Below are 14,998 nucleotides of genomic sequence, written 5' to 3' on the forward strand. Positions count from 1 at the left end.
GCCTCTAGGTTCGATAAGCAACCAACGACCGGCTTCTTAACATGAGAGTATTAGTCACAGTGGATTCTTCGTCATCAATTCTGTTTCGTCGATTGCTGTTCTTTAGGGTTGCGGAAGTTACTTGAATCTCATAGCATTTTCAATTGACTTTTAACTACTATTTTTGTTCATCTCATTTGATTTGGTTCTAAGCTTGGGGCCTCTCAACAAAATACTCAACAATGACGGCTCTCCGATTATCGATATCTACGAAGCGCGCCCTCGGAAGATTGGCCACAACTGCTGCCCCTCGTGGTCAATTGACTAGGGCCGTCGCCAGACCTGCGAGTACAGTTTCACAGGCGGCTCAATCGGCAGAATTTGAAGCTGTAGGTCATACTTGTGGCATTTTATCCTGACGCAACAAACACTAATGTCGAGAATTTTATAACAGACTTCAGCTCAGTTCGATGCCAAAGATGTTATTGCCAAAGAGGCAAACTACATGGTTGCAACATACTCCCGGCCGAATATAATGTTCGAAAGGGGAGAAGGCTCTTATTTGTATGAAATTCAATATTGTAAAAAATAGTTACCAAGTCTTATGCTAACTTATCACTTATCACTAGATGGGACGCCAACCATAAGAAATATCTCGACTTCACCGCCGGTATCGCCGTCAACTCACTCGGCCATGCAGATAAAGGCGTCACCAGCGTCCTCACAGAGCAAGCCCAGAAGCTCATCCACGTTTGCAACCTCTACCATAATCCCTGGACCGGCGAGCTTTCCCGTCTTATCATTGATACCACCCGAGCTTCCGGTGCTATGACTGATGCATCCCGGGTATTCATCTGCAATTCCGGCAGCGAGGCGAACGAAGCCGCTATCAAGTTTGCCCGAAAAGTTGGAAAGTCTAGTGGAAACGAAAAGAAGATTGGATTCGTATCGTTCCACAACTCTTTCCATGGACGTACTATGGGATCTTTGAGTGCTACGCCGAATGTTAAGTACCAGAAGCCATTCGGGCCTATGGTTCCGGGCTTTACCTACGGAAATCTTAACGACGTAGCTGCAATTCCAGAGTTGGTTACCGAGGAGACTTGTGGTGTGATTGTGGAGCCGATTCAAGGCGAGGGAGGCATTAATGTTGCTACTGAAGAGTTTTTGGTGGCGTTGAAGAAGAGGTGTCGGGAAGTTGGGGCGGTGTTGATATATGATGAAATTCAGTGTGGATTAGGAAGGACCGGGGAGTTGTGGGCTCATGGTGCTTTGCCAAAGGAGGCACATCCCGATATTATGACTACAGCGAAGGCACTGGGGAATGGAGTTCCCATCGGAGCTACAATTGTGACGGAGCAAGTTGCTGAGAAGATTGTCATTGGAGACCACGGGACAACATTTGGTGGAAACCCGTTGGCGGCGAGGGTAGCACATCATGTATTTGGACGACTATCGTCGGAGGAGATGTTGAAGGAAGTTCAAAGGAAAGGAGATGTTTTCAAGAGACAGTTGGAGAAGACAAAGGAGAAGTATCCTGGGTTGATATCAGAGATTAGAGGAAGGGGGTTGATTATTGGAGTACAGTTGACGAAGGACCCGGCGGAGATTGTGACGGAATGTAGGGATAAGGGATTGTTGATATTGACAGCGGGGAAGAATACGTTGAGGATTGTGCCGCCGTTTGTTATTACTGATGAGCAGATTCATCAAGGTTTGGAGATTTTGGAGGGTGTTTTGGCGAAGGCTGCGAAGGAAACTTAGAGGGAAATTAACTAGAGTATATTCGTGGCGTTGTAATTTAGACTAGCGGCATTGAAGAGGGTATTCGTCCTTGTTATTTAATTGTTCGAGTATATATATCATTCAGGTTGAAAACGATCTCCTAATTTTAGAGAGCATGTTTTGAACAAGGGATGAGAAAGGTGGCGACGAGACTGAGACAATGCCCTGATAAGTTATAATGAACACCATCTAGTACGATAGCTTCAACTTGCTAAATGTAACCATTTCTAAATACTACCCCTACGTTCCCTAAGGTTATCGTTGATAATATAATCCGAAGATCTACAATCGGCATGTTAACGCAAACTGTGATAGCAGGATATTTGCAGCTTGCAATTGTATATCCAATATTCGAATTCCGTGTATTTAGTAGCAAAGATTATATATGCACTAATAAGTCTACAGAATTGCAAACCTCGATCGTTTCATAGCATAACTTCATTTTAGAATCACAATTCCCAGTGCTAAAGTATCATATAATGGCTATGGTAGTGGCCGTGGACGAGCAGCTGTCTTGATATTTTGTGTTGCGGCTCTGTCTCCAACGTCACACAAGAAAAGAAAAGAAAAAGGTTGATGCAAACGCTCTCGACGCGTCCTTTGCAACTTCGTCTTCCATCCTTTCACCAAAACTTTCTACACATTCCCATCGCAATCACCAACTACCGCAGCTACCCACAATCTACATAAAATGGTCAACATCAGCGAGGTCCGGGGTAGCTCCCGTGAGACCAGAACCGCGGCGCACACTCATATCAAGGGCCTTGGTCTCCGTCCCGATGGAACACCTGAAAAGGTCGCAGGAGGGTTTGTAGGGCAAGAAAAGGCTCGAGAGGTATAATTGCTGGTCTATCTTTTGTCACCGTGTGGCTCTGACCCGTTTTGCGATTGGTTATAGGCACTGGGCATCGTTGTCGACCTCATCAAAACCAAAAGCATGGCCGGAAACGCTGTTCTTCTCGCCGGTGGACCTGGTACCGGAAAAACTGCGCTCGCGTTAGCAGTCTCGCAAGAACTTGGGACGAAGGTTCCTTTCAGACCGATAGTTGGCAGCGAAATCTTTTCTACAGAAATCAAGAAGACGGAAGCTTTGATGGAGAACTTTAGACGAGCGATTGGATTACGAGTTAGAGAGACGAAAGAGGTTTACGAGGGAGAAGTCACAGAATTGACACCAGAGGAAGCTGACAATCCGTTGGGAGGATACGGTAAGACGATTTCGAGCGTGATCGTGGGATTGAAGTCCGCGAGGGGAACAAAGAGGTTGAGGCTAGACCCCTCGGTCTTCGAGAGCGTCCAAAAGGAAAGAGTCGCCGTAGGAGATGTCGTTTACATCGAAGCAAACACCGGGGCGGTGAAGAGAGTCGGGAGGTCCGATGCATACGCCACTGAATACGATCTGGAGGCCGAAGAATATGTTCCGATCCCCAAAGGAGAGGTTCACAAGAAAAAGGAAATCGTACAGGATGTTACTCTGCACGATCTCGATGTTGCAAATGCGAGACCACAAGGCGGACAGGATATCATGAGCATGATGGGTCAATTGATGAAGCCAAAGAAGACGGAAATCACAGACAAGTTACGGCAGGAAATCAACAAGGTAGTTAACAAATACATCGACCAAGGCATTGCGGAGCTTGTTCCCGGCGTTCTCTTCATTGATGAGGTAAGCGTTTCCAAATAAATCATTTTCTGCACGACCGAAGCGCCGGGTTCTAATATGCGGTGTGCTGCTATTTCTAGGTTCACATGCTTGATATTGAATGCTTCACGTATCTCAACCGTGCCCTCGAATCGTCGATTTCGCCTATCGTCATCCTCGCTTCCAATAGAGGCATGACCAATATTCGCGGCACGGAAGACATCGTATCCGCACACGGCGTACCACCAGATCTCCTAGATCGTTTGCTCATTATTCAAACTTTGCCCTACAACGCCGAGGAAATCAAGACGATCATCAAATTGAGGGCAAAGACCGAAGGAATCAACGTCTCCGACGGGGCTCTTGAGAGCATCGCACAGCATGGCGTCAACTCCAGCTTGAGATATGCTCTACAGCTGCTCACACCGGCTTGGATTTTGGCCAAGGTCGCCAGCAAGCAAGAAGTCACGGAACTCGAAGTGCAGGAATGCGAAGATCTCTTCATCGACGTGAAACGCAGCGCTAAAATCGTTGCTGGTGCCGAACCGAATAGCTTTATCTCTTGAGGAAGCGGGACGGGCAGCAAGCTGAAGGAATTTTGCATATCGAATGCATGTTATTTTTATCGTGATGCGGGGTAATGCTGACGAATTAATGCTTCGGTATTTTCCTATACTTCACACAACATTCTGCACGGGTTGGAGTTTTTTGTGTACTGTGGAGGAACATGTTTATGCGAATCGATGTGGAGGAGGCCCTGTAAGCGCCGCGGGCGTTCCTTACCGGCCGTTTGCAGGGGAAGAGCACTGTTGCGGCTGTACATAGTCGGAATTTTCCTTTCCGTTTCGCCATTTAGACCGAGGCATTCTAATAGAAAGAAATCGTCCAGTGTTCCTTTGTTGTTTCAGTATTACTTAGAATGAGGGGCTGTGGGGTGCGGACTGCCATTCCATTGACATCTAGAAGCGAATCTGACAGGAAGCAAAAGCTTGGCCTCCAGACCGTGAGGCCAGAGCCATATCTGCGATGGAGGGTGGAGATCCAAGAGAAAGAAAGCGGCAAGTGAGAAAGAGGCGAAGTGGTTTCTCGTGGGAAGACACCAACACCATGGTCCAGGGACCAGTCTGATATCACGGCTTGCTGAAGCGAGAATCTGGGGGCACACCAGATATACGAGGTTGAATCCGAATGTTCTCATTTGCCTGTAGGCTGCAAGGTGTCGAACATGTCCCCAATGTCGGAACGCACCCACCACTATGCCAAAACCCCCTCAAGAGGACCCAGTAGATATATGTAGGCGTTGGAAGTTGCATATAGAGGCAGCTGGGGTCGGAGCTGGCTTCCTTGGCTAATCAACAGAGGCGTGATCTTTTTGGGATTGGTACCTACCATGATCTAAAGTTAGTAACTTTGTCGGCGGCAAAGAAGCTGCGAAACCAACACTAAAAGTCAGTGTCGTCTGTGCCGCATCGATACAGCGCGCGGGATTCACCGCCTCAGCACCGCTCACTGTAACATGTGCAAAAGCTGGGGAATTGGAGTTAGGATACCACGAAAAAAATAACAACGTGCAAGCTTTCTGTTGATGGGCAAACAAAAGGAATGGAGATCAAGAAAAATCACTCATTCGAACCCGAAATTGCAGGAACTCGGACAAGACAAGTTGAGTCCCAGAAACTCGGGACCTGAGGTGGTTGTATGCCAGTTTGAAATGTTTCCAAGGCCCAGGATCGATCTGGATTCCTGACCGGCAACGCAAAATCCATCACCACCACCAACATCGGTTGCAGCTAGTTAGCAGCTATGCGGGTATGGAGTACGTTCTATAACAGCTATTGGCCGCGGTTTCTGCATATCGATATCACACCGTCACAATCGGATAAAAGATGTGGGTTTCGATAGCCCTGTGGCGGAGTTAACACCAGCGGCTCTGTTTTTTTGTTTTATTGTCGTCTTCGTCGTCGTCTGCCGTCCCTGCCGTCCCATTCGTCTTACAAACTTAGCTTGTTCGATAACAAATGTTAGATTCGAATTCGCAATTGATATCGGAACGTTCCCACGTGGTTCGCTATATGTTGCAATACGAACGGCGATTCTTGAAACATGTGTATTTTGCTGCATCTTCTTTCCACAACATTGTCAAAAATCGAAAGAAAAGGTCGTCGATCTGAGAAGCAAAAAGGGCTTGCTTGCATTCCAGGGTCCCCCCTGACCTCGGGCTTGCATTTGAGAGCTAACAGATCCAAACTAGTTGAGAAGAGCTTGCAGCGAGTCCTGCGGGATGACCTGGAGTGGACCATCTTCCCACTCGCGCAGGGGGTATGTATGTCCTATCTACATACACAACTTGATTCCGAAAAATCCTGATCATAATCGACCCATGTCTACAAAAGGCAAGCTCAAACATGAACGGGGGAGCTCGATGCGCAGTTTGGGAGCCCTTCTTCGTATCCAACTTCCTGCAATCCAATGGTGAAGGGCACCGTTAGCCCTACCGATATGCAACTGTGCGGCACATCAACTGGTGCTAACGTTCTAACAGTCAGTTTAAAGTTTCTAGAAAATAATATGATATATTGTGCTGCAATGCACACTCGAATAACTATTGGCCAACTGTCTACGAGTATCACATAACTCGTCTGTCATTTCGAATTTCTGAAATTGGGGGGTGTTTGGAAGAGTTTCTCGGTCTATATCTCCCTCTTTAGTGTGCGTCTCGATCCACTTTTTGGTTAATTTACCGACAGTTTGGTACCGACTGGCCTAGCGCGAGACCGCGAGTACTATATATAACAAGTAACCGTTTTCAGGTTGGTCCGAATCAATTTTACTGCCAGTTGGAATATCTTCCCAATTGCCTAGTTGTCTTGAGAAATATACGGGGTTTTAGCCTAGGAATAAACCTAGTGCTCCGCCTACGAGACATCCATCTCGGATCAGGCATCGCCTCCCCCAAAACTCACTAAACTTTTAATCGCCCTTTCATTAAGCACTTACCGCGTCTTAATCCGTCTATTCGAGTGCTAACCATCCGAATCTTGGGAGGAAAAAAGCAAGAAATCCTGACAATCCGTTTCTGCCCAGAAATTGTTTTTCGATTGGGGTTCTCGTGACCGCCATACACACCCACACCCACACACCTTTAACCAACTGGACATTGTTATTTCGGCCAAACGTCCTAAATTCGAATGTAATTGTGAGCGGAGCAAAAGATCTTATCAGCCGCGCAGGACCGGTTCAAGACGTTTATAGCGTTAAAGATAGTGGACAAAACGTTAGGGTCATGCCGCCTTGCACCAGTGTGGAGATACATACATGTATGCACAAGACCCGAACCGTTATAGCTACTTGTACTATTTGCCGTCCGATGGCCCGTCTGTTTCGAATCCAACCCAGCTTGGTTTCTCCGGAATACAAGCTACAGGCTATTCTGTCTAACGCAACCCTACCAAGGTGCACCTCGATCGACCAGACCAGGATACTGGTAGCTGCAGCTATAGCTTCCAAGTTCGTCCGTTTTGAGGCGGTTATAGCCAGTCTAGCCTAGGGACTGTCTTGAACACTCAGTGAGTTCACTCGCCTACTTCTTCGTTTTAGATCTCCCCCTGTCCCCTTCAGTCAAGTGGATAGAAGACGTGGCGTCACCGTGCCTTTACGCGGCACAGCACTTGCCCTATCCCTGTACTGTGTACCACCGTAGAAAATAGAAGAGAACAGTTACCTTGCTGTCTTGGGATGACAATTATTGGAATCCTTACTGACCCGGGAAGGCTTAACATCCAGACGTCTCGAGCTCGCACTTACTTTGTGGTGTCTCGCAAAAACAAAGGTACATGGCACAAGTCGTTGAGAATACAATCGTATTGTTCTATATACGAAGGCTGCGGCTTGCCTTCTCCTGTTGCCCGTTTGTGACTGAGAAAGCAAAGAAAAGGCCCAATTTATCCACTTTCTAGACCTCTGCTAGAGCCAGGTTTTCTTTCTCTCTTTTGCCTCGATATTCCTAGATATACTTCCCTTTGCCATATTGAAAACCCTCTCGATATCAGATTACTTTCCTTCGTGTTAGATACACTGCCCCAGTTTCTGCTTTTCCCCGTTCTACTTCGTTCCCCCTAGATGCGAGTTCTATTATTATTACTCTCAGATGGGGTATATATTCACTCAGTTGTTCGATAATTCTCACAAGAATTCCACTATACCCCCTTCAGAATATATCGGTCACAATCAATCGCACGGCATTCGACTCCAGGAATACTATAAATTCCCAAAACCCTATCGACCACCGCCATTCGCGAATGGAATGCCACCTAGAAGCATACAACCGAAAGGGGTATCAGAATCTCAGATGTCTTCGTCTCACTCGAGTACACCTCCGGCACACATATGTCTATGTCAGCCAACGCCGAAGATTCCACGGCCTAGAAATGGTAAACTGCGAGCTCCTCTATCCCGAACTTCAGTTCGAATACACAACCCCTGCATATTGCCTGATACTTTTTTTACCATCTGGGGAGACCCGGTCGAACTAATGAAGGAGCGAGCGCTAACCCGGGTTTCAATGTTGGATTTTTGTTTCCAACAGCATTCATCTTGTTCCGCCAACATCATCATTCCGCTGTCATGGCTCAGAACCCTGGAAAATCGAATCCTGCCATCTCGAAGATCATCGGCGACATGTGGAAAAATGCGACTGAGGATACCCGGAAGGAATGGCAGAACCATGCTGACGTAAGTGTATCCATTTCCTCAGTGGAGCTCGTCGTTTTATAACATTCTTCCCGTCTTCTTGTACATGCGGGCTCGAACCTATTCATGAGCTGACGAGATTTGCTGCTGTCATACTAGGAAGAAAAACGGCAACATATGGCTAGGTATCCGGACTATCGGTACCAGCCTCGACGGTCGAACAAAAAGGGAAGCAGCGGTTCCACCCGAAGTCCCAATGACCCGTCCGGCGAACCTTCTCGGTGTTCGAGATGCGGGGGCAGAACTGGTGCCTATTCGGTAACTGATTCGTATCCTATTTTGCCCATTCCAACAGTTACGGCACCTTCCATGCCTGGGGGACCATCGAGAAGTGGCTCTATACACGGTTTACTTGGCCCATCGTCGTCACCATTTGGTCGACAGCCTAGTCCAGGGGAACACAAACGGAAACGAAGCGATGAGGTGGGTTACCACCATGGAGCAGAAGCTCTATTGCAACTTGGCTCGCATGAACGAGACTATCCATCTAGAAGTATGGCTCCTCCCACCTCCACTACTATCACCACCACCACAAAACCTCCAGCTCCACCAGAAAGAGACAAAATGATGGACACAAGCCCACCGCGGTCATTGAAAAGGAGACGGATAAGTAAAACAATTACTGTAAAAGAAGAAAAAGATGCACAAAACGAAATACCTCCTACAAGTTCTAGCAACCTTAAAGTTAACACAATTACATCTCGGGCAGCTACTTCTCCAGCTATGAGCTACCAAAGTGACCTCCCGCTTGCAGGGGACCGGCGTGCCTCCGACCCGGCGAACTACCGCCAATTCCAACAACGACACGAAATGTCATCGTTCGCTACAGATTATCTGGAGCCTCACCACTACTCTAGTCCACAGATGCATATGCAGCAAAGAAATCCAACAGCGACAGACCGTCAGCAGCCAACAACCTCAACACCAACATTGCCGGGTGTCGAAAAAATCCAACAAATACAACGAATCACAAGACCTTTATCGAATCGACCCTTCGCCTCTACCGGTGGCCCCAGCCAATCACCATTGCTATCTTCAGCATTGGGAAGAACATTCTTAATATCGGTCGAAGTAGGAGATGGTAGGCTAGCCGCCGAGCTCTCGTTCATCCTACATTCCGAACTTTTGGAACGGTTCAGAACTGTTGGAGTCCACCAACTCATGGATACTACCGAATGGCGACAATTCTTACAACATTCTAGTGGTGCAAGTCCCGAGGACCTGGCGTCAGATTACCTTCGCGCCGTTGCTGCGGCCAGACGACAGTTTGAAGCCATAGTTACGAATGCTGCGGCTACATATGATTATGGTGGCAGCGGACTGCCTTCGGGTTCTTCCGCGTCTTCGGCCGTTTCGCCGTGGGATCAACGGGACCACAGGCAACCTTTAGGCCCTCCAGGAGCGCAGTTTAGGACACCGCAGCCTATCATATCGATTTTGCAACAGTATATACTTACGCATTCGGCGACCGCTAGAAGGCGGCTCTCTCCAAATGGAAATGTAAGCCCTGTCTATACTTCGGAATGGTGCATTGATGTTTGGAGGGGAAGTCCTCGGCCTAATGTTACCATAGCCGTAAGGTCCGATGACCCGATGGGCGCGGTTCATGTTGAGGATCCAGCCCTTGGGTTAATCAGTATGCCATCCCCAACCGAGAATACTAGCTTGGGCGGGAAGTCATGGAAGTCACCAATCATTAGAAGGTTAGCATTTGAAATTACTGAGCTTATTACAAGTCGATATGGGAGCATTTGAGTCGAGTTTATTTTGATGTTTCAACTAATTACAAGCTTTATTTCTGTGTTTCAATTTTTGTTATTCATTTTAGTCATAATATTTATTCATTCTTGACGGCTTATAGAGGGGGGTTTGGATGTATATATTTAGTTCAGTTTCTATACGGCATCTGCGAACGCCATGCGCTCAATTATTCTAAATCGGGCCGATTAATCGATTGATACTTCCCGCGTTCCTTGCCTTGAGACCTCGTAAACTTCATCTTTTATCCAAAATATCATATATCCTGCTCAAACTCCCCTTCATCCTCATAAGCCTCCTCATCAATCTCAGTTCCTAGATCTATATCTTCCAAGAACTTCTTCCCAATAAGCTTCTCAGGCAAATACTCCTGTTTCACAATCCCATCCACATAGTTTGGCGGATACTTGTATTCTTTCCCATAGCCCAATGTTTTCATTAACGTAGTTGGAGCGTTGCGTAGGTGGCTGAGTGTAAGTTCGAGGCAAAGCAAAAGTCAAAATTATCATGTTAGTAATTGCAACCGATAACAAATGAACAGGGGTTGTTAAAACGAAAGGATGCCACATGAATGGGGTGAATCGATTCGAGATAATAAGACGTCGGGTTAAGGCGCCGAGGCTATTCTTTTTTTTCTTTTCCTTTTTCCTTTTTTTTTCTTTTTTTTCTTTTCGTCTTGTCTCTCATAAGCTTGCAAGGGAAGGGGTTGGGTAAGCAACTTGCGAGTATGTTGCGCAACTGCCTAAGCTAATCCATAGACGCTAAGTGGATCTAACTATGGTTCTTTTTGCTGTGCCATATTGTCGCAAATTTTTTTCCCGTGGAAAAAATACAGACCCGCATATGAGATGAGAAACAAAACATATTTAGGCAGCAGGGCCGAGGAGGTTGGGTTTTGAACAATGCAAGAGAAAAAGAGAAAAAGGGTATGATTTAGTACGTACAGAGGGATTGAGGCACTAGCAGCCTCTGGATCGGACTGCAGGAGCGCCAACACATTGTTGAGACCGCGGTATGCTCGGGTCGACTTCTTTGCGAGACAGAGCGCCACGGTACCTAAGTAAGTGTGTAATACAGGCTCTGTTAGGACTGCCTCACTCAGACGCCATGTATTGTTCTTGTGGAGGGATTGGTGGTATTACAATGGGCGAGGTTGATTCTGTTATGAGAAGGTCAGCCCAGTGGGTTTTTTTTTAGAGACATCGCGTGGTTGCACAAGCTTGTCGTAAGGCGGTAAATTACCTCGCTTCGGGCATTCCAACGTTCTGAACAGCAAAATGCGTTGCCGTAGCTAAAGGCAATAAAGTGTCTTGAAAACGTTAAACCCGGTCAATCGTTGATCCATGGTAGCCAAATCGAAATCTGGCTGGTATCAATTTGCGAAATGAAACTTACTATCTGCTAATCCGATATCTTCACTAGCCATAACCATCATCCGGCGGGATATGAATAACGGGTCTTCGCCACTTGATTCAGAACGTTAAGCCAAGGCTTCATATGGGGATCATATGCAAGTTCTCGCGACAGCGAAGGTGACTTACCTCTCGATCATTCGGCCAAGGTAATATAATGCTGCATCTGGGCTATGAGGGTGGGTTAGCATCGTATGGTTCGCAATTTGTGGGTCTAAATTAAGAATTATAGTTCATACTCGTTACCCCGCACGCTCTTGTGAAAGGCAGAGATCGTATCATAATGACCATCCCCTTGCCTGTCATAAACTAGTGTCCTCGTTAGCGCTTTCTTGAGATCCTCTTGCGTAAACCCCTGATTCGATCCGGTTTGGTGTTGGGAGGCAAGCTGGATCGATATTTCCAAAAGGTTTAACGCCGTTCTAGCATCGCCAGAAGCGAACTCGGCAAGGTAGGTTAACAGCTTGTCGTCCAATAGCGGCGGGATGTCACTTCGTTCCGGGAACTCCGATGCCAAAGCGCGGTCTAGGACTTTGAGCGTGGACTCCGTGGTTAGAGGTTTCAATGTGAAAACCCGGCAGCGGGAAAGGAGTGCGGATTGAACTTTGAATGATGGGTTTTCTTTGAACGATTATGTGTCAATTACGACCGCTTATTGTAGAATAGTAGTGGTCTAGCCTTACCAGTTGTAGCTCCAATCCTGAAATCGGGCCACCAGATTGTCAGAACCCACATTCAAAGCTTGATCAATCGGAGATCAATCTAGGTACTCACAAAATAATTTGACCACTTTCAACCGGCGCTACTAGAAGGGCGGACCAAAGTTAGTTAGCCCTGCAATCGACAAAAGCATGGTCCGACAGTAAACTTACAGAATACATCTTGTTGTGTCTAACTTCAATCTCTATTAGTTCCGAATATTCGCTTTGGCCATTGGTAGCTGGATAACAAGGTATGGATGCAACATTACCTTCGTAAACCTATGAATCTCATCAATGAACAAAATAGTCTTCCTTCCTAACAAGCCTAGCTCGCTTTTCGCCTGCTCAAAAATCTTCTTGCAGTCCGCAACATTATTCGTCGTCCCGGACAGTTCCACAAACCGAGCCTTCGTGCTCGCCGCTATCGTTCTAGCAATAGTAGTCTTACCGCATCCCGGACCACCCCAGAGGATCATACTTTTAACAGAGTCAGACTCTATCATTCGACGGAGGATACCATTAGGACCAACAAGATCTTGACCAAAGATGTTGTCAAGAGTATTCGGGCGAACACGTTCAGCAAGTGGCATCGCTGAGCGTGCTGAAGTAGTTTTTTGACGCTTAGCTGCTGGTGTGTCCGGATCTGCTACCCCATCATCTCCGAATGATTTACTGAGATTGGTGTTCCCACCACCCTGATCCGATTTTCTTGCATCGTGGCTTGATCCTTGAAACGGTAAAGAGAATGTCCTCTTTTGTTGAGACTGTTGTGGCTCTTTGGAAGCTGGCGACGACCCTAGCCAATCTTTGCCTCCCGCTGGACTTGAGTTTATTGTGGAACGTCCAGTAGTCGCGGAAGAAGACGGTGCAGGCGGCTTATTCTTAGCCAAAGCAAAGAACCCGGAAGCAGAAGTTTCAGACACATTTAGTTCCTCAGGACACCCTTCATCCAGATGTCGGTTTATGGATGAAAGAGCAATATCACGGTTGCAGACTGGACAGCTTATGCGTTGGGACATGGTTAGATTTGATGTTTGCCAGGAATATCTAACATTTGGGAAGCTCGTTAAAATCTCAACTCGAAGCTTGTTAGAAATCCGCGATCGAGTGTTTTTTCTTTGCAGTTTTGAACGTGGTAACGTAAATGGGTGGAAATTGAAGACGCGTTCAGGAGAAGGTTGGATTTTATGGGAAAATGTGTTGCATGTGGTGGCGGAATATTAGTCATCAAAAATTTGCCTATCGATGCAGTTCTGTCTGGCAATTATTATCATCTCATCCCATATCTCTAGCACTATCAATATTATTGTTATTTTACGACTATAGAGAATTGTTTGGTTCAGGTGTCCCCCGGCATCCGCCTGCTTAGGGAACCATGATTGAGATTCTTTTCATTAAGAAACAGAAGTGATCTCAACAAATTATACGCCGTTTGGAATCCGTATAGACACATAAAAGGAAGCGACATGAGATATAGTAATAAAAAAAAGGGAACACACAGAGAAAGGAGGATGAAAAATCGTGGGTGTTCTTATGGAATGCTGCATATGTATAGACGTAGGAGCATGTGAGTGTGAGAGAGACCAGCAATGTGATATTGCAGAGTCATAGTATAAGGCGGTAAGGAGTTTGAGAGAAACGGTCAAGAGAGAAATAAGAAGTGGCATTAAATAATTTACTGAGTAGCTGCCGGAGGAGCACCACCACGTCCACGGCCGAATCCGCCACGGCTATAAGGCGTGTTAGTCGCTATATCTTCAAATTATGGATAAATGGATCTGGGAAACCTACAATTCTGGCTTGAATTCACCTGGAGCACCACCTTCCTTGTCCCTTCTTCGGTAGCCGTCACGGTCACCACGGTCACCCCTCCTCTCTCGTCGGTCCTCACCCATCATTCCACGTGGTGGAGCGGTGCTTCGCTGCTGCTTGACGTGGGTAGCTGGGACAATCTCGCTTGGGAGGTGTAGCCATTCACGGAGGTAGTCGAGGCCAGCTGGGGTGAGGGTGTAGTAATAATATTGCCAGGAGAACTGAGTCTTGAGGTAGCCGCGGGAGGTGAGCGACTGGCAAGCCTTGATGACCTATTTATCGAATCAGGTTAGACTTTGGATATCCTTGGTGGATTCAAGTCGGATTTGCGAGCGGGTTACTAACGTAGAGGTTCTTGACGTCGAGCTCAGAGTGCTTAGGGAGGTTGTAGTCCTTCTTAGCAACCATGACACCCTCTGCATATCGAAGATTGCAGTCAGCATTTTCCCTTCAAATTATTCTCCAATTCCCGCTGAATCCTAGCTCCTTCATCCCATCATATATTCCAACATGTCGTGAATCGTTACTGTAATTATCGTTCAAACAGTGTCGTTGATAGGTTGCCACCAATCCCAAGATTCCAATCTTCATATACAATTCTTCTTCCAGCAATATATCGACAGAATGGGTATTTCTCACCTCGGAAGAGGTACTCGTGAATCTTCTTGCGATCCGACTTTGGGATAAGCCTGCATTGACCACCATCATCAGCACTTCCACCTTCAACTATCTCCAAAAATTCGCAACCGTCGACGATGCTTCGAAGTCGGAAAAAACGTACATCTTGAATGGCTTGGTATGGAACCGCGTCGACTATGAGTTCGGAAAGGTCGGAGAGGAACAGGTGTCGTTTCGACGATTGGCGGGATTTGATGATGTCGATGTTGAAGTTGCTGCTGCTTGCTTTCGACTATCCTCGTTTGCACACACAACTCTGCTGCCAAGACACTTCCAATTTTCGATTTGGCGGAAGGGGTTTGTGCCCTCAACGCGAGCTAGCCTGTTTAGGAAATATTATTAAATCAAACAAAAAACTGCCTCTTCGGGAATAGTATATATTTCAGCCTCCTTTTGGCAAGATCGAACATCAAGTCATCACCACCTCGTCCGAGCCCCGGTTCTCCACCTAACATCAACCTTTAAACCGTATCAGCCACGCG

General features: G+C 46.8%; 5 protein-coding genes across 5 annotated transcripts; 3 read left to right on the top strand and 2 right to left on the bottom strand.

The window, feature by feature from the left end:
- Window positions 1-221: 221 nt before the first annotated feature.
- On the top strand, window positions 222-1,743 carry DFL_006805 (uncharacterized protein; the record flags this gene model as incomplete). The annotated part of the gene is made up of 3 exons (XM_067636291.1): window positions 222-368; window positions 434-543; window positions 609-1,743. The coding sequence occupies 3 exons, from the start codon at window positions 222-224 to the stop codon at window positions 1,741-1,743; spliced, it is 1,392 nt and encodes a 463-aa protein (XP_067487923.1).
- A 712-nt stretch (window positions 1,744-2,455) lies between these two features.
- On the top strand, window positions 2,456-3,972 carry DFL_006806 (uncharacterized protein; the record flags this gene model as incomplete). The annotated part of the gene is made up of 3 exons (XM_067636292.1): window positions 2,456-2,599; window positions 2,663-3,430; window positions 3,508-3,972. The coding sequence occupies 3 exons, from the start codon at window positions 2,456-2,458 to the stop codon at window positions 3,970-3,972; spliced, it is 1,377 nt and encodes a 458-aa protein (XP_067487924.1).
- Window positions 3,973-7,709: 3,737 nt separating this feature from the next.
- Window positions 7,710-9,734, top strand: DFL_006807 (uncharacterized protein; the record flags this gene model as incomplete). Its single annotated transcript, XM_067636293.1, has 5 exons — window positions 7,710-7,836; window positions 7,992-8,137; window positions 8,255-8,648; window positions 8,865-9,655; window positions 9,729-9,734. 5 exons carry the CDS (start codon window positions 7,710-7,712, stop codon window positions 9,732-9,734), a joined length of 1,464 nt encoding a protein of 487 aa, XP_067487925.1.
- Window positions 9,735-10,169: 435 nt separating this feature from the next.
- On the bottom strand, window positions 10,170-13,045 carry DFL_006808 (uncharacterized protein; the record flags this gene model as incomplete). Its single annotated transcript, XM_067636294.1, has 11 exons — window positions 10,170-10,380; window positions 10,858-10,969; window positions 11,056-11,072; window positions 11,156-11,222; window positions 11,309-11,379; window positions 11,455-11,496; window positions 11,565-11,946; window positions 12,009-12,025; window positions 12,100-12,130; window positions 12,198-12,216; window positions 12,296-13,045. 11 exons carry the CDS (start codon window positions 13,043-13,045, stop codon window positions 10,170-10,172), a joined length of 1,719 nt encoding a protein of 572 aa, XP_067487926.1.
- Window positions 13,046-13,701: 656 nt separating this feature from the next.
- On the bottom strand, window positions 13,702-14,971 carry DFL_006809 (40S ribosomal protein eS10; the record flags this gene model as incomplete). Its single annotated transcript, XM_067636295.1, has 6 exons — window positions 13,702-13,756; window positions 13,818-14,110; window positions 14,184-14,254; window positions 14,478-14,527; window positions 14,620-14,651; window positions 14,867-14,971. The coding sequence occupies 6 exons, from the start codon at window positions 14,969-14,971 to the stop codon at window positions 13,702-13,704; spliced, it is 606 nt and encodes a 201-aa protein (XP_067487927.1).
- Between the last annotated feature and the right edge of the window lie 27 nt (window positions 14,972-14,998).

Source organism: Arthrobotrys flagrans (assembly GCF_004000055.1).
Source record: "Arthrobotrys flagrans strain CBS H-5679 chromosome Unknown unitig_8, whole genome shotgun sequence".
Taxonomy (NCBI): domain Eukaryota; kingdom Fungi; phylum Ascomycota; class Orbiliomycetes; order Orbiliales; family Orbiliaceae; genus Arthrobotrys; species Arthrobotrys flagrans.